General features: G+C 59.9%; 2 protein-coding genes across 2 annotated transcripts; one reads left to right on the top strand and one right to left on the bottom strand.

Moving 5' to 3' along the window:
* Positions 1-487: 487 nt before the first annotated feature.
* ROBO3 (roundabout guidance receptor 3) lies at positions 488-13502 on the top strand. Its single transcript, XM_054292941.1, has 25 exons — positions 488-638; positions 3656-3982; positions 4748-4905; positions 5660-5780; positions 5855-5993; positions 6611-6738; positions 6826-6950; positions 7358-7529; positions 7620-7831; positions 8200-8281; positions 8365-8533; positions 8620-8786; positions 9016-9140; positions 9221-9440; positions 9521-9633; positions 9804-10284; positions 10362-10488; positions 10568-10671; positions 10749-10958; positions 11048-11204; positions 11273-11440; positions 12770-12876; positions 12963-13040; positions 13114-13218; positions 13294-13502. Exons 1-25 carry the CDS (start codon positions 488-490, stop codon positions 13500-13502), a joined length of 4155 nt encoding a protein of 1384 aa, XP_054148916.1.
* Positions 13503-14734: 1232 nt separating this feature from the next.
* Positions 14735-22471, bottom strand: ROBO4 (roundabout guidance receptor 4). The gene is given in 24 exon segments (XM_054292860.1): positions 14735-14792; positions 14794-14908; positions 14996-15133; positions 15886-16226; positions 16306-16446; positions 16516-16698; positions 16777-16947; positions 17017-17541; positions 17626-17917; positions 17997-18176; positions 18545-18589; positions 18592-18728; positions 18811-18961; positions 19040-19211; positions 19911-20032; positions 20120-20339; positions 20427-20539; positions 21272-21399; positions 21474-21612; positions 21715-21993; positions 22082-22126; positions 22241-22368; positions 22370-22432; positions 22434-22471. Coding segments are annotated over 24 exon segments (3924 nt in total).
* Positions 22472-23884: the final 1413 nt, after the last annotated feature.

Genomic DNA, 23884 nt, shown 5'->3' with positions numbered 1-23884 from the left:
CGGGCTGTGCTTAGCCGCGTCGAGCCGGGCTGGGCTGAACCGGGCCGGACTGGGCTGAACTGAGCTGAGCCCAGCCCATCAGAGAGGAACTGAGCTGAGCCGGATCGGGCTGAGCCGGACCGAGCTGAGCCGGACTGGGATGAACTGAGACGAGCTGAACTGAGCTGAGCCGGATCGGGCTGAACTGAGCCGAGCCGGATCAGACTGAGCCGAATCGGGCTGATCTGAGTCGGATTGGGCTGAACTGAGCTGAGCCCAGCCGAGTTTAGCCGAACTGAGCTGAGCCGGACCGGGCTGAGCTGAGCCGAGCCCAGCCGAACTGAGCTGAGCCAGATCGGGCTGAGCCGAACTGAGCTGAGCCGGATCGGGCTGAGCCGAGCCAGACTTTGCCGTGCCGGGTAGTGTCGGTAGTGCAGCCTTTGCCGTGCCGGGTAGTGCCGTGCAGAGCCGAGCCGAGCCCCGCCGATCTCAGCCGAGCCGGAACAGGATGCTGCGGTACCTGCTGAAGACGCTGCTGCAGATGAACCTGTTCGCCGACTCGCTGGGAGCCGAAGGCTCCAACTCCTCCTCCTCGCTGCTGCTCGGCATCAACCGCTCCATCGCCGCGCTCCACCTGCCCGATCTCAGTCCCGGTAACGGTACGTGCTCCCCGGTCCCTCTGCTGTCCCGTCCCGGAGTTCCCGCTCCCGCTCCATCCCTACCGGGATGCTGGGAGTACCCACAGACCCCAGCCCCAGCTGGGACCCCACCAGCACCCACACGGGATTCCCAACCTGTCCCCTTGTCCCCAAACGGGACCCGCCCCATGTCACAGCTCCGGAACTGACCCAGTGTCCCCACGCCGGCCCCGTGTCCCCATTCTGGGACCAGCTCCCTGTCCCCAGCTCCCGGGAGTGATGTGGTGTCCTTAGATCGTCTACACGACCCCAAACCGAGACCAGCCCGCTCTGACCAAGGCAGCACCGTCCTGGTGTTCCCAAACCAGTCATGTGTTCCCAAATCCTGAACTGCAAGCAGCTCCCTGTTCCCGAACTGTCCCGTGTTCCTCCTCAACTGCCAGACTGCGAGCTGGGACAGACACCAAATTATCCTCATGTCCCCAGACCAGTCCCCAGACCCCAACTCAGGGGCAACCCAGTGTCCTCAAACAGCCTTCATTTCCCCACATCCATCCCCAGTCTCCAAACCAGGACCAGCCCTGTGTCCCAAACCTGTCCCAGTGTGCCCAAACCAACTCCCAGACAAAACTAGGAGAGACTCCAAACCAGTCCTGTGTCCCCAAGCCAATCCCAGACTACTGACTGGAACTGTCTCCGTGTTCCCAAACCAGCTCTGTATTCCTGAACCATCCCAGTGTCCTCCAACCAGCTCCGTGTGCCCTAATCCTCCCCATGTCCCCAAACCAGCCCCATGACCCCAATGAGCAGAGTGGGGGTGAAGGAGGGGTGAGGAAGACGATGTCTGACTGAATTTTGACTCAGTTTTGAGCTTCTCCCCTCTGTTTTAGTCTGTGCCCCTCCAGCTGGGCCTGGGTGCCTGGGGAGGGGGCGGGCATGTTCCCAAACCTCTTGGGAGCCCCTGCCCCTGCACAGCCAGCCGGGCACAGGGAGGGGCCTGCCCGGACCCCCTGCTTGTCCCAATTAGTCACCGGGCCCAGCTGCGGCCCCCTCAGTCCCTGCTGTGCCCCCCGGGGTACCCAGTGCCCTGCAGCATCGCTTCCGTCCCCATGGCAACCCCTGGGCACCCCAAACTGCAGCGCCCCGTGCATCCTGCCCCAGGTGGGGGGGAGAAGAGGAAGGGTGTGTGAGAGCGGGGTGTGTGCATGTGGATGCACATGTGTGCATTTATGGGCAGTGTGCATGTATGTGCATGTGCATGTCTATACAGTGTGCATGTGTGAACATGCGCATGTGCCTGCATGTGTGCATTTATGGGCAGTGTGCATGTGTGCGTGCATGTGCGTGTCTGTACATTATGCAGGTGTTTGCATGTCTATACAGTGTGCAGGTGTGTGCGTGGGTGCATTTATGTGCTGTGTGCACGTGTGCATGCGTGTGCAGCGTACATGCGTGTGTGCATTTTTGTGCAGTGTGCATGTGTGTATGTGTGTGCATGGCTGTACATTGTACAGGTGTTTGTATGGCTGTACAGTGTGCATGTGTGTGCATGTGTGTGCATGTGTGTGCATGCAGCAATGTAGGTAAACATAGGCTCATGGCCCCACCTGAGTGTGTGTGGATGTGCATGGACCTGTGTGTGCCCCTGTGCATGTGCACCTGCGTGTGCAGCCTGTGTGTGCATGCACATCCCTGTGTGAATGTGCATCTGTGTGTGCACCTCTGCATGCCTGAACACACGTGTGTGTATGTGTGAAAGAATCCCCCCGAATACATGCATGTGTGCAGATGTGTGTGTGTGCATGTACACCCTGCACGAATGCACACGCACATATGCATGCATCTGTGCATGTCAGGGGCATGCACCCCCTGCCTGAATGCACGTGTGCATGTGTGTGTACAAGCACATGTATGTGGTTGCACCTCTGTGTGTGTGCATATCCCTGTGTGACTGCCCACACGTATACATACACCTGTGTGTGCAATGCATGTGCGCACACACACGCACCTGCACTTGTAATGCACGTGTGTGTAACGCACATGAGCACACATCCACATGTGTGTAATGCTCATATGCACCTGTGCAGACCCACAACTATGTACACACGTGTGGCTGGGCATGCAGTGTGTGCCTGTGCCACTGGGCCAGCAGTGACACCTGGGGACCAAACTGCCAAGACACCCCAGGCGATGTTGGGGACACACACGGTTCAGCCCAGCTGGCCCCAGCATTAATGAGCATTAATTATACTGACATTAATGACCATCTATTAATTCCTGTGCCCTAGCAGAGTTGGGTTTTTTTTTCTGGAGCAGCCCCATAACTCCAATATTGGGCTTTTTAAAACTTACAATTAAGCATTTTCTGCAGTCCAGAATGACCAGCTCTGCTACAGAAAGTCAGCACTTGCAGATAATGGAAAAATCCCTTTTTGGGGAGAATTGAGCCCCAACCCTGTTTCTTCAGGGTGGAAACTGGGTGGAAAATGCAAAGCTGCTTTGTCCTGCTGGCCTTGCCTGGCACCTTCTTGATCCGTCTTAAGCTGCACCAAGGGAAATTTAGGTTGGATGTTAGGAAGCAGTTTTTTACAGAAAGAGTGATAAAGTTCTGAAATCATCTGCCCTGAGGAGGTGGTGGAGTCCCCATCCCTGATGTGTTTAACAAAGCCTGGATGTGGCACTGGGTGCCAGGGTTGAGTTGAGGTGTTGGGGCTGGGTTGGACTCGATGATCCTGAAGGTCTCTTCCAACCCAGTCATTCTGTGATCTTCTGATTCTGTGAATTCTGTGATCCTCTGACCCTGTGTTCCTCTGATTCTGTGATTTTGTGATCCTCTGAATTCTGTGATCCTGTGAATTCTGTGATTCTGTGATTCTGCTCCCTCCCACCCTGGGATCTGCTGGGCTGGGTCCTGGCCACATTTCATCTCTCACCTCGTGCCTTCCAAGCAAAGCAGGGTCTGGGGCCAGGAGAGCACCACTCAATCCAAGGATGCTCAGCCCCCAAGACCATCCCCGCCCCTCCCGATTCTCCTGCAGGATCCCACGCCCAGCTGGAGGACACGGCTCCCCGCATCGTGGAGCACCCCACGGATGTCCTGGTCACCAAGGGGGACCCGGCCACGCTGAGCTGCAAGGCCGAGGGGCGGCCGGCCCCGGAGGTGGAGTGGTACAAGGACGGGGAGCGGGTGGAGACGGACCGGGAGGATCCCCGCTCCCACCGCACCCTCCTCCCCGGCGGCTCCCTCTTCTTCCTCCGCATCCTGCACGGCAGGCGGGGAAAGCCCGACGAGGGCGTTTATGTCTGCGTGGCCAGGAATTACCTGGGCGAGGCCACCAGCCGCAATGCTTCCCTGGAGGTGGCCGGTGAGTCCTGGGGCAGGATTTGAGGGAGGGAAATTTGGGGTTCTGGTATCGCCCCCAAGCCCAGCCTGCTCCTGTGGCTGTGGCTTTCACATTCCCATCTCTGTTGCCAAGTGAAGAGGGGAAAATAAATAAAAATAAGAGGAAAATAATTAGGAATAAATAAAGTGAAAATGGATGGTAATAAATTAAAAGAGGTGAGGAATATTGGAAATAAACGACACTAAGTGAAAGCAAATGAAATATTGGAAATAAATGACACTAAGCGAAAACAAATGAAATATTGGAAATAAATTATACTAAGCAAAAACAAATGAGAAAAGTAAACAAGCGAAAATTAGTGAAACTAAAAGTAAGGAAGTGGAAATGAATGTAAATAAGAGAAAATAAAATAAAACATTGAAAAGAGAGAAATTAAAGAAAGTGGGAATAAATGAATGTAAGTGAAAATAAATGAAAAAATAAGTGCAAATTAGTGAAGAGAAATAGTGAAAGAACTGAAAATAATTGGAAATAAATGAAAGTAAATGAAAATTACTGCAAAGGAGTGAAAATAAATGAAAACATGGTAAAAGAAATTAAGAGAGGTGAATATAATTGAAAACTCATGAAAATAAATGAGAACAAATGAAAATACTTGAAAGCATTTGAAAATCAAGTGAAATCAATGAAGATAAATGAAAATCTGCTCAAGCCAATTCCGAGCCCTGGTGCTGCCCGCAGCCCGGGGGCGCGGGGCTGGCAGCTGAGGCCGCGCTGTCCCCGCAGTGCTGCGGGACGATTTCCGACAGCCCCCGGGGGACGTGGTGGTGGCGGCGGGAGAGCCGGCCGTGCTGGAGTGCGTCCCGCCCCGCGGGCACCCCGAGCCCAGCGTGTCCTGGAAGAAAAACGGGGTCCGGGTCAGCGACAAGGACGAGCGCCTGACGGTGAGCGGGGCAGAGCTGGGCTGAGGGTGATGTAGGGGATGGGGGGTGTTATAGGGACGCAGGATGTGGGGTGACATGGATGGTGAGCAGTGAGGATCTGGAATGTGGTGGGGATGTGGGATGCAGCAGAGTTGTGTGATGGGATGGATATGGGATGAGATGGGGATGTAGGCTGGGATAGGGATATGGGATGAGATGGGAATGTGGGGTGGGATAAGGATATGGGATGAGATGGGGATGTGGGGTGGGATAGGGATATGGGATGAGATGGGAATGTAGGACGGGATAGGGATATGGGGTGAGATGGGGATGTGGGGTGGGATAGGGATATGGGATGAGATGGGAATGCAGGATGGGATAGGGATATGGGATGCATCAGAGATTTGGGATGCAATGGAAACATGGGATGTGATGACAGTGTGGGTGCAAATGTGAGATGCAATGAGGATACAGGGTGTGATGGGGGTGCAGAATGCAGTCAGGATGAGAGATGCAATGAGGATTTGGGATGTGGGGATATGGGATGCAGTGGGGATGTGGGATGCAATGGGGACGCAGAATTTGATAGGGATGGAGATGTGTGTGTGTGTATGCAATGAGGATGTGGGATGTCATGGGGTTGTGGGATGCAGTGTGGGTTTGGGATTCAGTGTGGATGTAGGATGTGATGGGGATGTGGGGTGTGATGGGGAAGTGGGATGTGATGGGGATGTGGAATGTGACGGGGATATGGGATGAGCTGTTCCTCCTGCAGATCCGTGGTGGGAAGCTGATGGTGGCCAGCACTCACAAGAGCGATGCTGGCGTCTATGTGTGCGTGGCCACCAACGTGGTGGGGGAGAGGGACAGCGAGCCGGCCGAGCTGGTCGTCTTTGGTACGTGGGGATTTCATGTTTGGCGTGTCAGGGAGGTGGGTGCTATCCTGCTGGGACTGACAGCCACCCCACAGAGCGCCCAGCCTTTGGCAAGAGGCCCCAGAACCAGGTGGTGCTGGTGGAGGGCACGGCGGAGTTTGCCTGCGAGGTGATGGGGGATCCACAGCCGGCGGCGCGCTGGCGCAAGGAGGAGGGTGAAATGCCACTGGGAAGGTGAGTAGGGGGCAAGAGGGGTGGCTCAGGGACACCAAGGGCAGCCAGGGCTCTGTGGTACAGCTGGGCAGCTCAGTGTGTGCCAGCCTGGTGTGCTTGGAGCACCTGGCATCCTCATGGCATCAAGTAATTGCATCCCATGACCCTGGCGCATCCTCCATCCTCAGCACATCCTGTGCTCCCTATTGCATTCCACATTCCCATTGTGTCACATCTCCATCCCATTCCACATCCCCTTTTGCATCTCAAATCCTCATTGCATCCCACACTCTTATCGCATCCCAAATCCCCAATCACATCCCATATCCTCACTGCAACCTGCATCCCTTTTTCATCCCACATCCCCATTGCATCCCACATCCCTCTCACATTCCGTATCCCCATTGCATCCCACATCCCCATTACATCCCACACCCCCATCATGTTCCGCATCTCCACCACGTTCCACATCCCCATCACATCTGCCATTTTCCTGCATCCCAGATTTCCCCTGTACCCATCTCATCCCACATTCCCATCACATCCTCCATCCTCACTACATCCCCACCCCATGGCACCTTACACCCTCCTGGTGCCCCAGCACGCTGCTGGTGCCCCAGCCTCGTGGGTTCCCCCAGGTGGGAGGTGCTGCCAGACAACACCCTGCGGATCAGGCAGCTGCAGGTGGAGGATGAGGGCACCTACACCTGCGTGGCTGACAACAGCGTGGGCAGGTCGGAGGCATCGGGCACCCTCACTGTGCACGGTAAGGGGGGCCCTGGGGAGCACCCTTGGGTGGAGTGCCCTGGTGGAGTGCCCAGACAAGCCCTTGTCTCTCCCTGCATTACTGCAGTGCCCCCCCAGCTTGTCAGCGGGCCCCACGACCAAGCTGTCACCCCTGGCCAGAGTGTGACTTTCCAGTGCCAGAGCAAGGGGAACCCACCACCCGCTGTCTTCTGGCAGAAGGAGGGGAGCCAGGTCTGTCACCTTCCCTCATCCTTGACCCCACACCCAGTCATATCCCCATCCTCATTGCAATCCCATCAGCATTTCCATTCCATCGTAATCCCCATCCCAATTCCCACTCCATCCCCATCTCATCTCCATCCCAATCTCATCCCATCTCAACCTCACACCACTACCAATCCTCATCCCTACCTGTCCTCATCACCCTGCCATCCCAATCCCTATTACATCCGTGTTCCCATTCCATTCCCATCACAGTCCCCATCATACTTCATCCCATCCCATCCCATCCCATCCCATCCCATCCCATCCCATCCCATCCCATCCCTGTGCCCAGTCTTGTTCCCACCCCTAACCCTGTCCTCATCTCATTCTCTGCTTCTCACCCCTCATCCCCCCCTATTCCCACTCCCTCTCAGACCCTGCTGTTCCCGGGCCAGCCCCCAGTCCCTTCTGGCCGTGTCTGGGTGAGCCCCAGTGGTGCTTTGACCATCATCAACGTCCAGCCCAGCGATGCCGGCCACTACCTGTGCCAGGCCATCAGCGTGGCCGGCAGTGTCCTGGCCAGGGCAGGCCTGGAGGTGACAGGGGGTAAGTCCAGTGCCAGTGCAGAGCTGGCACATCCAGCACATGAGTGACACCCACCCCACCACTCAGCAATTCCCAATTTTCTCCCTGCAGCATCCACTGAACTCCACCCTCCGGTGCTCGGCTTGCTCCCCACTAACCGGACAGTGCTGCCTGTGGGGGCCACGGTGTTGCTGCCTTGTGGGACGGGGGCCCATGACCCTGCAGGCAGCGTGGGGTGGCTGAAGGATGGCAGTGCCCTGGTAGGTGTGCAGCCCCGTGCCAGCCTGCTGGAGAACGGCACCCTGCAGATCAGCGGCCTCCGGGTGAGCCGGCCCCGGCAGGGGCACCCGCGGGGCACTGCAGGGAGGGAGGGGGCAGTGAGTGCCAGGGGGGAGCAAAGGGACGTGGATGCTCACCACGGTGGGTGCAAGCTGTGCTGGGGCTCAGCGTGGTGGGTACAAAGCGTGGTGGGTGCTCAGGGTGGTGGGTACAAAGCGTGGTGGGTGCTCAGGGTGATGGGTACAAAGCGTGGTGGGTGCTCAGGGTGGTGGGTACAAAGCGTGGTGGGTGCTCAGGGTGGTGGGTGCTGAGGTCAGGGGTGCTCAGGGTGGTGGGTACAAAGTGTGGTGGGTGGTAGGTGCTGAGGTGATGGGTGCTCAGGGTGATGGGGCAGGAGCTCTTCCCCCTGCAGGTGAGAGACTCCGGGCTCTACAAGTGCGTGACCACCAGCCCAGCGGGTGAGACGAGCTGGGGCATCTCCTTGGAGGTACAAGGTGGGTCATGGAGATCTCACCGCATCGGGGACACCGTGGCCCTGGGAACAAAGCCACCCAGACCTCCATGCATCTCCCTGCAGGTGATGAATCCAACCTCTCCCTGCCTTCCCCTGCACCCGATCTCCTCCCTGGGCCACCCTCCACCCCTGTGGTCACCAACGTCACCAAGAGCAGTGTCACCCTGAGCTGGAAAGGGAACGAGGACAGCGGTGCCACCGACGTCACCTCTTACATAGTGGAGGCTTTCAGGTATCACACAAGCCTCTTGTCTGGCTGCAGGGATGATGTGGTGGCCTGATACCACCCTGTCATGAGTCACCCCTGTCCCCTGGCAGCCAGGCAGTGGGTGGCCCATGGCAGACAGTGGCAGCTGATGTGGAGAGTGAGACCCACACAGTGACCGGCCTTGTCCCTGACACTGTCTACCTGTTCTTGGTGCGGGCGGTCAACGCCTACGGGCTCAGTGACCCCAGTGGCATCTCGGAGCCTGTGCGCACCCAAGGTGAGACCCAGCAGGGACATCAGTGGAGGTGTCCACAAACCCCCCACCCGTGGGTCCATCTCCACTTGGTGACACCAATGGAGGTGCCCGTGCACCCAAAGTCTTTGGGTCCATCCTTGTCCAGTGATGCCAATGGAGTTTCCCATGGGTATGTGCTGTCACCATGGCTCCTTCCCTTGGTGACACCAGTGAAGATACGCATGGACCCTCCATCCTCTCATGTCCCCAGCAGACACCAACCCCATGCAGCAAGGGCTGGATCCTGAGCAGGTGCAGCAGGAGCTGGCACAAGTGGCTGTGCACCTGAAGGAACCCGTGGTGCTGCCGCTGGGCACCGTCCACCTCTCCTGGACCGTGAGTGCTGAGCCTCCCTTCCAGTACAGGGCTCCCAGTGTCGATCATGCCCCCATCCCACCCTTCCCTCGGCTCCTCAGGTGGAGCACCAGGCTCCCTTCCTCCAGGGCTACCGGGTGCTGTACCGGCAGCGCGGCGGGCGCTGGGAGGAGGCACGGGCGGTGTGGGCTCCGGGGGAGCAGGGGGCCCTGCTCACCGAGCTGCGCCGGGGCCAGGACTACGAGGTCAAGGTCCGGCCCTACTTCCATCACCTCCACGGTCCCGACAGTGCTGTGCGGGCTCTGCGCACCCCTGAGGCGGGTGAGTGCGGGGATGGAGGGGATGGTGCGGGTCCCTGGGGACAGCCTGGAGGTGATACCCCATGTGTGCTCCACCGGCAGCCCCCAGCGCCCCACCACGAGCTGTCAGTGTGGCTGGGAATGGTACCAGTGTCCGCATCTCATGGCAGCCACCACCCCTGGCTGAGCAGAACGGGGTCATCCGTGATTACCGGGTAAGCGTGGACAGCACCAGGGGTGTGGCAGCTCCACTGTGTCCACTCATGACACCATGAACTCCACTCTGTCCACTCATGGCACCATGAACTCCACTCAGTCCTCTCCTGACACCATGTCATGGCATCCTTATGGGTGTTCCTCATCTTTTCCTCCTGGTCCCCACCAGATTTGGTGCCTGGGCAATGAGAGCCGCTTCCACATCAACCAGAGCGTGGAGGGGACGGTGCTGGCGACCGTGTTGCAGGGACTTGTCCCTGGGGTCCCTTACCGTGCTGAGGTTGCTGCTGCCACCAGTGCTGGCGTGGGTGCCCGCAGTGCCCCTGTCCCCATCCACATCGGTGAGTCCCTCATTGTCACAGCTGTTCCCCATGGGTGGGGCATGATGGGGTCACCCACTGCGGTGCTGGCGATGGCTCCTTGGCACCCTGCCGGTGTGTCCCTCTTTCCCGTGTCCCTTGCAGCCCCCCTGGTGGAGCGAGGTGCGGGGCCAGCAGCTGGGAGCAGCTTGACTGAGCATCTAGCAGAGGTAGCCAGGCAGCCAGCCTTCATTGCCGGCGTCGGTGGCGCTTGCTGGGTCGTCCTCGCTGCCTTTGCTGCTTGGCTCTACAGCCGCCGCCGGAGGAAGAAGGAGCTCAGCCACTTCACTGGTACAGGGGGTGCTACCCCTGGGACCCCTCACCTTCACCCCCCACCCATCAGCCACCCACTGTCTGTCTCTTTGCAGCATCCTTCGCCTACACACCCACCGGTAAGCCCACGAGTGCTGCGGGGTCCCAGTACGGCCTCTCGCTGCCCTCACCCCCATCTCTTTCCACAGTCGCTTTCCCGGCTCCAGTGCGCAGCAACCCCAGGTAACCCCCCCGGCCCCCCTGCCCTCCCCAGGAGCCCCAGGGCTGAGCAGCAGCATTCCTTCACCCCGTCCCCCTGCAGGGCAGCTGCTGGCAGTGGTTACCCGTGGCTGGCGGATGCGTGGCGTGGTGGCAGCACAACCAGTTCTGCCGGGTGTTTGGGGTCCACTGAGAGATACTACAATGGTGAGGGCTCAGCATGGGGCTGGGTGGCTCTTGAGGGGGTTATGGTCAGCCCTGATGATGCTGGTCACCCTCTGCAGATGCTGGCATCACCCGTTACATCGCCCAGACGGAGCAGTTTGGAGCGGGGGCTGCCGAGGGGCCGGTTTACAGCACCATCGAGGTTGACAGTGAGGAGCTCTGCGCGTTCCCCCGTCCCTTCTCACAGTATGGGACCTCCTACCCTGGGGGGGGTTCCCAGCCAGTGGATGCTGCAGCCTCCCAGGTGCCCCGTGGCCGGGCTGAGCACGGTAGGGTGGTCGGGTGGGTGGGGGCACACGTGGGTGCTCGTGGTGCTGTGCCCTCCCCACAGCTCCCCCAGCATCCCTCCTTGGCACAGGGGCCAGAGCAAAGCTGGGGCAAGCAGTGAAACCACCAGTGGTGAGCTGGACAGAGCTGCTGCCCCCGCCACCCTCAGCCAGTGAGCTCAGCCAGTGCGCCCAGGAGGAGGAGAAGGAGGAGGAAGAGGAGGATGAAGAGGAAGAGGCAGCCCGAGGGTGAGTGTGGGGGCTCAGGGGCCGGGCATGCTGCCCCCAGCAGCTACCCTGTGGTCTCCACCCTGCAGGCTGGGGATGGAGGTGTGGTACCCCGGTGAGGACATCCCGTGTGCCACTGCTGCATCCTCGCCCACCACCTCCTCGGGCTGCCGCTCCACCGCCACGCTGACCCCCTCACCCCGCACCACGGAGGACATCCCCCGCCTCCGCGACTTCGATGGCTCCCTCCTGCCCCGGTAGGGGATGGGCCTCGCTGGGTGTGGCCGTGCCATTGGGGTCTGGATGTCCCATTGGGATCCAGATGTCCCACCATGGCCTGGGTGTTCCATTGCCATGTTGCCATACCCAGCCCTGCCATGCCATCATGGTCCAGCTGTGTCGTTAGGGTGTCATTAGTTTCCAGGTGTCTCATTGGGGTCCAGATGCTCTGTTGGGATCAAGATGCCTCACCGTGGTCCAGATGTTCCATCACAACCCAGCCATTTTGTCACCATTTGGCTCTGCCATGCTGCCATAGTCCAGCCATGCTGCTGAGGTGCAGATGTGTCATCTGATGGGACATCCAGGTGTCCCATTGAGCTCTGGATGTTGTGCCCTATCATGTTTACATGATCCAGTTCCACTGTTCCACCACAGTCTGGCCTTGCCACTGGACTCTGGATCAGGCTCTGGAGGTCCCACCGTGGCCTGGGTGTCCTGTCACAATCCAGCCGCTCCATCATGATCCTGCTGTGCCACCATGGTCTGGCCATGCCATTGGGGTTTGCATGCCCCAATGGAGTCTGGATGTCCTACCATGGTCCAGGCATCTCTTTGTGATCCATCCATGGTGCCACCATCCACCCCTGCTCTCCAGCTGTGCTCTGGCCATGCTGCCATCACACATCCATGGCATTGTGGGTGACTGGGGCATTGCAGTACAGCTGCACCATCACGAGACAGGTGGGCCATCATCACCCAGCTGTGCTGCTGTGCCCCAGCTCTGCCATGGTCCATCTGTGCCACCACAATGCTGGCATGGCACTGCACTCCAGCTGTGCAGCTGCAACCAAGCTCCATGGTTGCAATCCAGCTGTGCTATGTCCCAGCTGGGCAGCTGCAACCAAGCTCCATGGTTGCAATCCAGCTGTGCTGAGATATAGGTGTGTCATGATTTAGCTGTGCAGCTGCAATCTGCCAGTGTGCTTGCAATCCAGAAGTGTGTTGAACCAGCTGTGCCACTGCAGTCCAGCTGTGTGGCTGTAATCCAGCTGCACAGCCTCTATCCAGCTGTGCTCCAGATGTGCCACTGCACGCCAGCCTTTCCAGGCTGTGGTCCTCCACCCCAGCTGTGCCACTGTACTCATCCAGCTCCCCTTTGCCACCCCAGCTGTGATCCAGCTGTGTCACTTCCACCCAGCTGTGATGCTTCACCCACCCGCACCACTGCCATCCAGCTGTGGCAGTACCACACGGCTTCTCCTGGCTCTGGCACAGCTCTGGAAGGTTGTGCCAGTCCTGTGGCGGCCCCTGAGCCCCCATGCCGCTCCCCCCACGCTGCCTTCACTCCACCCCCTCTTTGCCAGGAGACCCCCGCACGGTGTGGGCACACCCCCACGGGCACGCAGCCCCTCGGTGGCCCCGGATGCCGGCGAGGGCCGCCCAGCCCGAGCCCTCGGCCCTCCCGGCACAGGTGAGACCCCGGGGCCCGTTTGGGTGAGTGGGGGTCTCGCTGGCTGTGGAGGGGCTGACGCTGCCATCCTGTCCCCCCCTCCCCAGGGAAAACCCGCGGGGTGGTCTCCAAAAGTCGCCTGAAGCCCAAGAGCAGCCGCTACCGCCGGGAAAAGCAGACGGGAGGTGAGTGGGAGGGAACAGACGGGGGGTGCAGGAGGCTCAGGGAGCTGAGCCCTGTTCTCCCTGTGTACCGCAGAGCTGCCGCCGCCGCCGCTGCCGCCGCCCGGAGACAGCCCCGGGCCCGGTGCGGGGCCGGAGCCGAGCGGGGCCGAGCGCAGGGTCCCGCAGCGCCCGGGCCGCGGTAAGCAGCGCCCCCGGCCCGACGGCAGGGGCTGCGGTGGCACTGCCGAGCCCCAACCCTGTCCCTCCCCTGCAGATGAGGTCCCCCCCTACGGCAAAGCCCCGTGCCCGCCCCGCGGGCCGGTGTCCGGCAGCTGCTCCACCGCCGGCAGCGTCTCGTCCCGCGGCTCCGGCAGCTCCCGCGGGCACGGCTCGGGGCGCAGCCGGACCCCGGCGGAACGCGGAGAGGGCGCCGGGCACGGCCGCCGCACCGGGGCACCCTGCCCGCCGCGGGAGAAGCGATAGAAGGGAGGGCGAGTCGGTGACAGAGTTGGGGACACGGGGATGGGACACGGGACACGGGACACGGAGGGATGTTCTTTAATTTGTGATGGCTCCGCGGAAATAGGGTTGTACAGAGGTCACGGCCAGTGGGCGTCAGAGTGAGGGGGGACAGGGATTCTTGGGTGGGACAAGGAATTCACAAGGAATGAGGACCCTGGGGAGGGACAAGGATGCTCAGGAGGGACAAGGAAGGACATGAACCCTGGGGACAGAAACAGCTGGGACAGATGAGCAGAAGAGGGATGAGGGTGGTGGATTAGGTTAGGGATGAGGAATATGCTTCTGTGGGGTAAGGATCCTGGAGACAAGGATAGCTGGGAGGAACAAGGATGCTGGGAGAGGACAAGGACGTCTAAAAGGGATGAGGTGATTGAAAGTGAAGGGGACAGTTGGTGGGGGACAAGATTACATGGGGGGACAAGGACACAGCAGATGGATGAGGGTGCTGGTGAGGGACAGGGAAGGCTGGGGGACAAGGAAGCCTGGAGGGAAGAGGGCATGGAGGAAAGACAAGGATTTCTAGGGCGTTGAGGACTGCTGGAGAAAAAACAAGATTGCTTGGGAGGGACAAGGACAGTAGTAAGGCTGTAGGGGGATGAGGACAGTGGGGACACTTGGCATGAGGGACAAAACAACTGATGAAGGATGAGGACACTCAGGAGGGATGAGAAACCTGGGAGTGAGGATGATTAGGAGGGACAAGGACATTTAGAGGGAGCACACGGCCACTCAGGTGGCTTGGGAAGGATGAGAACGTTTGGGAGAGACAAGGATAGAAAAGGTGGGACAAGGATGCTGAGGAGGGACATGAACTATCAGAGATCACAAGGACAGTTGGAAGGAATGGGAATTGTCAGTGGGAATGGGGATGGTCAGGGGGTCAACAACCCCAGGGAAAGACGAGGACACAGGGTGGACAACAGTGCTTGGGCTGGAGAAGGATAGTTAGGGGGGATGAGGATGCTGGTGAAGGAGCAGTACACTGAGGAAGAACAAGGACACTTAGAGGGATGCAGACTCTTGGGGAAGATGAGGATGCTGGGGAGAAATGAGGAATTTGGGAAGGGGTGGGGATGCTGAGGAGGGATGGGAACACTGTGGAAGAAGGAGGACACTTGGGAAGGACAAGAATGCTGAATAAGGAGGGACACCCACCCGCCTAGGTGCCACCCACCCTTTGTGGGTGGCTGTTCCTAGTAAAGAGCCCCTGTTTGGGGAGCTGCCCAATAAAGCTGGATTTTAGCTGAGCCAAGGGCTCTGGCCTGGCTGTGTCCTGCGCCCTGGGGACTGCCACGCTCCTGTCCCTCCCGTCTGCAGCTCGCCACCATCCCTGGCCCAGGAGCTGCCAATCCCTGGCCCTTGGCCACCTGGAAAGCAAAGGAAACATTTTCCAGCACCCTGCAACACCTCACCACCCCCAGTGCTCACCACCCTGGCATTGGGGCACTGCACACCGTTCTGTGAGCTGCTGTTCACGGCTGCCTCTGTCCTGGCTCTCTGTGGCACCTCCAGCACCTTCCACCAGTCCCAGGTGGCAGAGTGGGCTCCGGGTGGGAAGACCTGCTCCAAGGGCGATGGTGGTGGTGAGGGACCTGCAGGGAAGAAGGCAAAAAGTGGCATCACCGTGGTGTCCTGATGGAGCCATGTTCCTTGAGGGTGGAGGCTCCAGCTGTGGGTTTCTCTTGGTCTGGATTGAAGGCACTTGGGACAGTAGTTCATGTTTGGACTCAGGTGTTTATTATTTTTTATCAGTGAAACAGTCTCACTACTGTGAGTTTGGCAGCTTTTCATTAGAAGGCGCAAAATGGCCAACAATCTCTTGTTGCAAAGTCTTTAAAGACTAAACTCTCCAATTAAGAAATGACGCCTGGATTATTTTCATTTTTAACCCAATAACTGATCCCAAAGAACTGCAATGTGGACTTTTCTGCCCAATTACCAAATGCCACCCAAACCCAAGAAGAAGAAGGAAGAAGAAGCATGAAGAAGAAACCCAGGACAACACCCTGTGCCCTCCATCTTGTTCCTATCCGCAACACACTAAAAATCCCAAAACCTCAATTTCTCACCAAGTGACACACCTACACTACTCTCTATAATCTATTGCACACTTTTGTGGATTCCAGTCTATCTTGAAGTCTGGGAAACTTTCTCCATGAATGAGGAGAAAGTTCTCCATGGAGAGTCACTGATTTTGACCCTCCATGAATGAGTCAGTGCTGGCCTGGGGGTCAGGGCACCCCAAAGCAGACACAGAAATATTCCCTGTGGTGCCCTGTGTTTGCACACTTGAGGAGCTGACACTGCTCAGGGTCAGAGAGGGGGTCCAGGGCCCTTCACTCACCCCCGTAGGCCCCATCAGTGTCCTCCAGGCTGCAGCAGAGGCCGTCGACCGCCACGGCCAGTGCGCGGGCAAAGCTGGCGTCCAGCAGGAAGGAGCCGTCGCAGGAGCTCACCAGGCTGCAGCGGGTGCTGGCAAAGTTGTCCTCTGACACAGACCCCCAGCCGTTCAGCAGCGACCCTCCTGGCGAGCCCCCCGTTGCTGTGTGCTCTTCCTCCTCCTCCTCTTCCTCCTCCTCCTCTTCTTCCTCCTCCTCCTCACCCAGCTCAGAGGCCGGTGGCCCGTAGATGTAGCCGTAGGTGTGCGGTGGTGAGAAGGAGCGTGGTATGGTCGGTGCTGGGGGTCTGTGGGGAACACAGGGGGGGTACTGCTGGCACCAGGGGATGCTGCAATCATGGGAGTGTCCCAGGGGATGGGGAATACCTGCAGCAGGTGGTGTCCTGGTCCATCTCCAGCACCTCAGCCACCTGCTGTTGTGTGAGGACCCCATCGCTGAATGCCAGCGAGAGGCGCCCGCTGGCCAGGGACATGTCCTTGGTGTACCTGGTAGCCAGGAACATGTCCCTTGAGTGCCTGGCCTCCAGTGACACGTCCCAGGTGTGGCTGGTGGCCGGGGACATGTCCTTGGGATACCTGGTGTCCAAGAACATGTCCTTCTGGTGACCAGTGACTGGAGACACCTCCTCGGGATGCCTGATGGCCGGAGATGTGTCCCTGAGGTGCCCAGTGGCTGGAGATGTGTCCCTGGGGTGCCTGGTGGCTGGAGATGTGTCCCTGGGGTGCCTCAAGGCTGGTGACATGCTTTCAGGGTACCTGCTGCACAGGGACACGTCCCTTGTGTGCATGGTCACCAGTGATGGGTTCCTGGTGGCCTGAGACATGTCCTCAGAGTACCTGGTGTCCCAGAACTTGTCCCTGTGGTGCTCGAGGACTGGTGACATCTCCTCAGGGTGCCTGCTGAGTGGGGATGTGTCCCTGGGGTGCCCAGTGGCTGGCAATGTGTCTTTGGGATGCCTCAAGGCTGGTGACATGTTTTCAGGGGACCTGCTGCACAGGGACATGTCCCTTGTGTGCATGGTCACCAGAGATGAGTTCCTGGGGTATTTGTTGGCTGGGGACATGTCCTTGGCATACCTGGAGGCCAGGAACTTGTCCCTGCAGTGCCTCGTGCCTGGTGACATCTCCTTGGGGAGCCTCGTGCCTGGGGATGTGTCCTTTGGGTGCCTGCTGGCTGGGGACATGTCCTTGGGGTGCCTGGTGGACACTGAGATGTCCCTCTGGCACCTGGCTACTGGCAAAGGGTCTCTGGGGCACCTGGTGACCAGGGAGGTGTCCTCAGGCTGCCTGGTGGCCAAGACTGTGTCCCTCTGGTGCTTGGTGGCTGGTGATGGATCCTTGCGGTGCCTGGTGGCTGGTGACATGTTCCTGGGGGTCCTGGTGGCTGAGGACACATCCTTAGGCTGCCTGCTGTCCAGGAACATGTCCTTGGGGTGCTCAGTGACCAAGGACATGTCCCTAGGGTTCCTGGTGGCCGGTGACACACCCCTGGGGCTCTCTGTGACTGGGGACCTGTCCCTGGGGATCCCAGTGGCTGGGGACACGTCCTTGGGATGCCTGGTGACCAGAGATGTGTCCCTGGGGCACACGAAGGTCGGGGACCTGCAGGTGCAAGGGACATGCTGGGTTTTGCAGTGAAGGGCTGGGTTGCAGGGGACTCACCTGGATGGGGACACCCAGACTCACCGTGTCACCGGTGGGTGCCAGCCATGGGGTGGTCTCGGGGGTGTCACCGGTGACGTGGTCGCACCAGAGGCCAGCGGGGTGCTGCCCCGGTGTGGCTTTGGAGAGCTGAAGGCCGGTGGCCGCGGGCCCCTGCTGTCCATCCTGGCAGTGGCAGTGCCACCCTCATGTCCCCTGTGCTGAGGCTGCCTGGCTGCCAGCCCCAAATCTGTGCCCCACTCGCCTCCAGGGACAGGGACAGGGACGTGGCTGGGGCCAGCCACGAGCAGCGGGGTGCTGTGCACCTGGTGCAGCTCTGCAGGGGGAGTGAGGGACATTGGCCATGGGCCATCGCCCTGCTGTCCCCCCTGTCCCCCCATGTCCCCCACACCCACCTCTCTTGCGGACACGCTCCCAGGGCGCCGGGTTTGGGGTGCTGGGCGAGGAATGCACCCCGGGGTGCCCCCCAGCGCAGCACCCCATGTCCCCGAGGGGGGCCGGGTGTCCCCCACAGAGGCTGCTGTGGATGGGGGGCGTGGGGGGACCAAGGCTCGACGGCTCCAAGGAGAGGGCTGGAAGAGTAAGAGAGGTCAGGGCACCCATGAGGCCACGTGTCCCCTGTCCCCTCTGTCCCTGGGTCTGTGCGTCCTCGCTGCCTGCAGACAGACAATGGGGAACACCAATGTGAGGATCCCACGGCACTGGGGGTCCCCAGCATAGGGTGGGGGTCTTGGGTACACTTTGCTGGTCCCATGGCACTCTGTGGGGTCCTAGGCCTGGGCTGGGGGCCCTGCTGCAGCAGGTCAGGGTTCCATGGAACTGGGTGGGGATCCAATGGCATCACATGGGATGGATGGGGGTTCCATAGTGCTGGTGGGAGTTCATGGCAGAGAGTGGGGGCTGAATGGAAATGGGTGGGGGTCCCAACCCTAGTGTTCATTCCAGGGGTGGGGGTCCCATGGCAGTGGGTGGGGACACCAATCTCTGGGGGCTCACTGGAGGGGTGGGGGTCCCTGCCATCACTGCCCAGGAGCCGGCTGCTGAGGCTGCTGCTGCTGCTGAGGTTTCGGGGGGCACAGCTGGGTTTCCAGGGGCCACCAAGCCACGGAGAGTCACCAGCCATCAGCCTGCAGGGCGAGAGGTGCTGTCAGTGCATCCATCCCCCCCACACCAGGGATGTGCCGTGTCCCCCAGCCCACGGCCTCTCACCTGTGGCGAGCTGCAGCGTCCTGGCTGGCACGGCGCTGGCACAGGAGGAGGAGGAGGGCGAGTAAGGCCAACCAGAGCATGGAACCAGCGGCTGCGATGACAGCAGGCTGCCGCAGCGCCTGCACCACCCTGCTGCTCCCTGCTGCCAGCCCTGCAAGGGTCCCATCAGTGTCACTTCATGTCACCACCCTGACCCCCACCCGCACCCACCCTGCTGTCCATCTCCTACCCAGGACTCCACAGGTGGCATTGCTGGGGACCCCCAGCCCTGCGCTGTTGAAAGCGGCCACCTGGACACAGAACTCGGCCCCGGGGTGTGGGAGGAGGGTTTCCAGGCGGCGCGTGGCTCCGTCCACTGTCCTGTTGGTGGGACGCTGCCAGCCCTCACCCATTGACCAGACCTGGCAGGCACCAAGAAGATGTGTCCCTTAGGTGATAAGCCTCCATGGACACCCTTGGATGGACCTCCTTGGATGGATCCCCTTGAATAGACTCCTTCAGATGAACATCCCTTGACAGACTCCCATTGATGGATCCCCCATGGACAGACTCACTTGGATGGATCCCCTTGGATGGACTCCTTCAGATGAACATCCCTTGAGAGACTCCCCTTGATGGATCCCCCATGGACAGATTCACTCGGATGGGTCCCCTTGGATGAATCTCCTTGGTGGACTCCCCTTGGAAGGACCCCTTTGGATGGGCTCCCTTGTATGCCTCTAGGATGGACCTCCTTGGGTGAAAACTTCTTGGTGGACCCCCATTGATGGACCCCCCTTTGGATGGACCCCCTTGGGTGAAAACTTCTTGGATGGACCCCCATCAATGGACTCCTCTTTGGATGGACCCCCTTGGCTGAATCCTCTAGGCTGGACTCCTTTGGATGAACTCCCTTGGATGCCACTAGACAGGTGCCCTGGGAGGGACCTCCACCCTGGCTGGCCCTTTTGGATGAACCCCCTCCTGGACAGACTCCTTGAATGGTGCCCCCCTTGGACAGACCCCCACCTTTGACAGGCTCCCTTTTTGGATGGATCCCCTTGGATTGACCCTCCCTGCCCAGAAGACCCCAGCCCTGCCCCTTTGCCCTTGCCCCATACCTGGTAGCCCCGGATGACGCCGTTGTGTGCTTCAGGAGGAGGCGGCTCCCAGCTCACAACCACGGTGCCATTCCCTGCCTCAGCCTGGCTGACGGTGACACGCTGGGGGGCTGCACTTGGCACTGCCGGGACAGGGATGCTGAGACCCCTGGGACCCCCAGCAAACCTCCCCACCACCACCCAGGCATCCCGGGGGACGCACGACACACCTTCCTCGGGTATCCAGAGGTGCCTGCTGTTGCTGTCTGAGCCCTGGGTCCCTCCGGTGTAGGGTCGGACCTTGAACTCGTACTTGTAGCCCCTGCGGAGCGCGGGGATGGTGGCGCTGAGCTCCCTGCCCGCATCGTGCTGGACCCAGGAGGTGGCGACCGGGAGCAGGCTGCGGTACAGCACCACGTAGCCCACGGGCACCGGCACCGGCATCAGCATCTGCAGGAGAAGGGAAGGATCCCGAGTTAAGGTGGGACACGGGGATGTGTCCCGTCCCCTCTCCCCTGGGAGTGGCATCACACGAACCTGCCAGCGGAGCTGCACAGCAGCGGTGGGCAGGGCGGTGCCGTTGTCCAGGTGCAGCCGCACGGCCAGCAGCTCCCGCGGGGCAGAGTCCTGCTGGCTCGTGGCCAGCCCATCTGTGAGGCAGAACAAGGGGAATGGCAGGACCAAGGCACCTGCCCAGACACCCCCTGAGATACCTGCACATGGAGATCCTGACGTCTACCTGGATGGACTGACTCTTTTGGACAGACACCCTTTGATGGGTTTGCCTTCAATTGACCCCTCTTGGAAGGGTCCCCTTTAATGTGTTGCCCCTGGGAACATGGGATGGGATCCCATGATTCACCCCTCCATGATGTCCCTTTGGATGGATATTTCTTGTTCTATCCCCCTTTAATATACTTCCATCTTCCATAGGTCCCCTTAAATGAATCCCCTTGGAGGAACCAAGGATCCCCTCTTGGTTGGATCCCCTTTAAGTGGGTGATCTTGAATGAATCCCCTCGGATGGACTCCCACCTCAGTGCATTTCCTTAGATGGATCCACTTACATGGACATTCTTGGATGGATCCTGTTGGATGGATGTGTTTAGATGCACATACCTTTGGAAGTTCTCCTTTTGATGGATACCCTTAAATGACTCAGCTGGATGGACTTTATTTGATGGATGATGGCTGATGGATGATGGCTGATGGCTGATGGATGATGGCTGATGGCTGATGGATGATGGATGGCCTTGGATGGACCCGTATGGACAGACTGCCCATGGATGAGCCCCATTAGATGGACCCAGTCAGAATGATCCCCTTGCATGGACCCCAAGATGTCCCTGGGTGCCTGTGGTGGCGGAGGTGCCAGCACTGACCCTGCACGTGCAGGACGGTGGTGGCGGCGGCGGTGCCCAGCTGGCTCTGCGCTGTGCACACGTATGCGCCGGCGTCGGCGGCCGTCACGGCATAGAGGCGCAGCGTGTGCTCCCGGTCCACCTCGTGCCTAAGGGTCACCAGCTCTGCATCAGCCTCATCCCCACACCAGGGATGGCACCTCTCCTCCCTGCCACCACCTACCTGCCCCAGGGCAGGTCTCCGTGCTCCTTGTGCCACTGCACCTGCGGCGCTGGGTCACCGCGGGCGCTGCAGCCCAGCTCCACGGTGCTGCCAGGCACCGCCATGGCATCGCTGGGGTGCCGCACGATGCTCGGCTTCTCTGCAGGGAGACATCAAGCACGTGGCACCATGGCTGGCTGTGAGGTGGCACCTTGCCATGTCCTTGATGTCTCCCACCAGCTGTGGGAGACCCTTGGCTTACCCAGCACAGAGACGCGGGCGCCCCGGCTCTCCCTCCTGCCTGCCGCGTTGGCCGCCACGCAGATGTAGAGACCGGAGTCGCTCCGTTGCGCCGATGCCACCTGCAACTTCCCCTTGGTGACCGTGTACCTGCCACCTCCCAAGTCCAGGGTCACCCCGTCCTTCTTCCAGGTAATGTAGGGCTCGGGGTACCCCAAGGGGGGGACACAATCCAGCTCCAATGCTTGTCCCGCTGTGGTCACCAAATCGCCCGGCTGCAGGCGGAAATTGTCCCGCAGCACTGTGGTGGGAGGGCACGTTGTGGGTGGGGGGAACAGGATTTTCTGGTGTCTCCCCACCAGCATTTCCCACCCACCAGGAGTCCTTACCAGCTGGAGTTTGGGGTGCCGTGGCCACGCTGGGGAGGTGGCAGCCTGTCGGGTGACAAGGAGGTGGGGGAATGCCAGTAGGTGCCCCGGGTGGGCATGGTCTGAGACCCGGGGCAGGGCAGGGTTAAGCGGATTTTGGCCCCCGTGGGCTGCACTCACCTCCGCGGTGCAGGGCGGCGAGGCAGAGCCCCAGGCCCAGCGCTGTCTCCCAGCCGCCCGCCATGCCGGCCCTGGCCAGCCTCAGCCTCCCCGTTTCCTCCCGAAGTCCCGGTTCCTCCCGCCCGCACCGGGGCTGGATCCGGCTCCGGATGGGGGGGCACAATAGCCGGATGCGGGGGCCGGGAAATGCCGGGGGGGGAAGGTGGCGGTGAACACAAACATCTCAGCCATCCTGGGGCAGGCGGAGTGCCCGGCCACCGGCAGCACCCGGAGACAGCAGAGTGGGGGACACCAACGGTTAACGAATTTAATTAGTCAGAATAAATTCCCCTTTTCCTTCGCCATGTTCAGAGGAAGACAAATTAAGAAGAAACGGGCTCTCAGCTGAGGATGCCATCAGTAGGTACTAGAGGGAACAGCCCAAGTTCTCCAATGCATTAAAGTGCCAGTTTGAGTGCCAGCCAGGTGCATCAGATCTGTGTGATCTTACCTGTCAGCCACTTCTCGTGTGTCCCCCCCACCCTGGGGGACCCCTGTCCCACAAAGACACCCAAGGGTGCCGCCACCATTCGGGTAGTACGTTTAGTTTATTGGTTAGTAGCGCACCCCGAGCACTCCGGGGTGCCCCGGCACCCACCCCGGGTGCCCCAGGGCCCGGCTCGCTTGGCCGGCCGCTCTCTGCTTTTCATCCTAAACCTATTTCCCATGAAGGCTTGGGGAGAGACAGCGCCGTGAGCCCCAAAACCGGGGGATTTTCACAGAAAATCCTACCATGGCAAAGGGGCAATGCTTGGAACAGGGCTTCCAGCCCACGTTTAGGGGACATTGCAGCTGGGGAGCTGGGGAGCAGGAGGGAGCCCCCTGTTTAGGCCGCCTGGTGCGTGTTGTGGCTCGTGTGCCAGCGCATGTCCTGCTCCATGCATGGTGGCTGTGCCATAGCAGGCACCATGCTCTTGCTCTTGTGTGCCAGTGCATGCCCCGCTCAATGCATGGGGGCTGTGCCATGGCGGGCACTGTGCTCTTGCTCTTGTGTGCCAGTGCATGTCCTGCTTCATGCATGGGGCCTATGCCATGACAGGCACTGTGCTCTTGCACACACGTGTGCATGCAGGGTCGCTGGGTGTGCAGTGTGTGTGCTCCCCGTGTGCGTGTGCACGCTCCAAGCATGCTCAGCTGCTGTGTGCTCGCTCTCTCCACACACCCCACACACACCCTGTGCAAGCACAGCACACACACTTTGCACACTCACTGCAGGCTCCACGCATGCCCTGTGCCAGCACTGCAGATTGACTCTTGTGCATGCTCTGAGCATACTCAGATTCTCACTTTGTGCACGCTCTTTCCGTACACACCATGCACGCTCTGTGTGTGCTTTGTGCAAGCACTGCACACACCCTCTCTGCTCACCCTCTTTGCACACTCACCATGTGCTGTGCGCATGTCCTGTGCAAATGCTGTGTGCATTCCCTCCGCATGCTCCCTGCACACTCTGCACAGGCGCTCTCTGCATGGACTCTGAGCACACTTGGAACACACACGCAGGGCTGGCACGCCCACAAAGGCCATGCAGGCTCAGTGGACACTCTGCACACTCCATACACGCTCTGTGCACGCTCTGCAGCTTAGCTGCACGCTCCATGTGTG

The sequence above is a fragment of the Melozone crissalis genome, unplaced genomic scaffold (genome assembly GCF_028551555.1).
Source record: "Melozone crissalis strain CALT ecotype California unplaced genomic scaffold, PUWL_Pcris_2 ptg000120l_1, whole genome shotgun sequence".
Classification (NCBI taxonomy): Eukaryota; Metazoa; Chordata; class Aves; order Passeriformes; family Passerellidae; genus Melozone; species Melozone crissalis.
The sequence above is the reverse complement of the archived record's forward strand: the minus strand, read 5'-3'. Positions and strand labels throughout refer to the sequence as shown.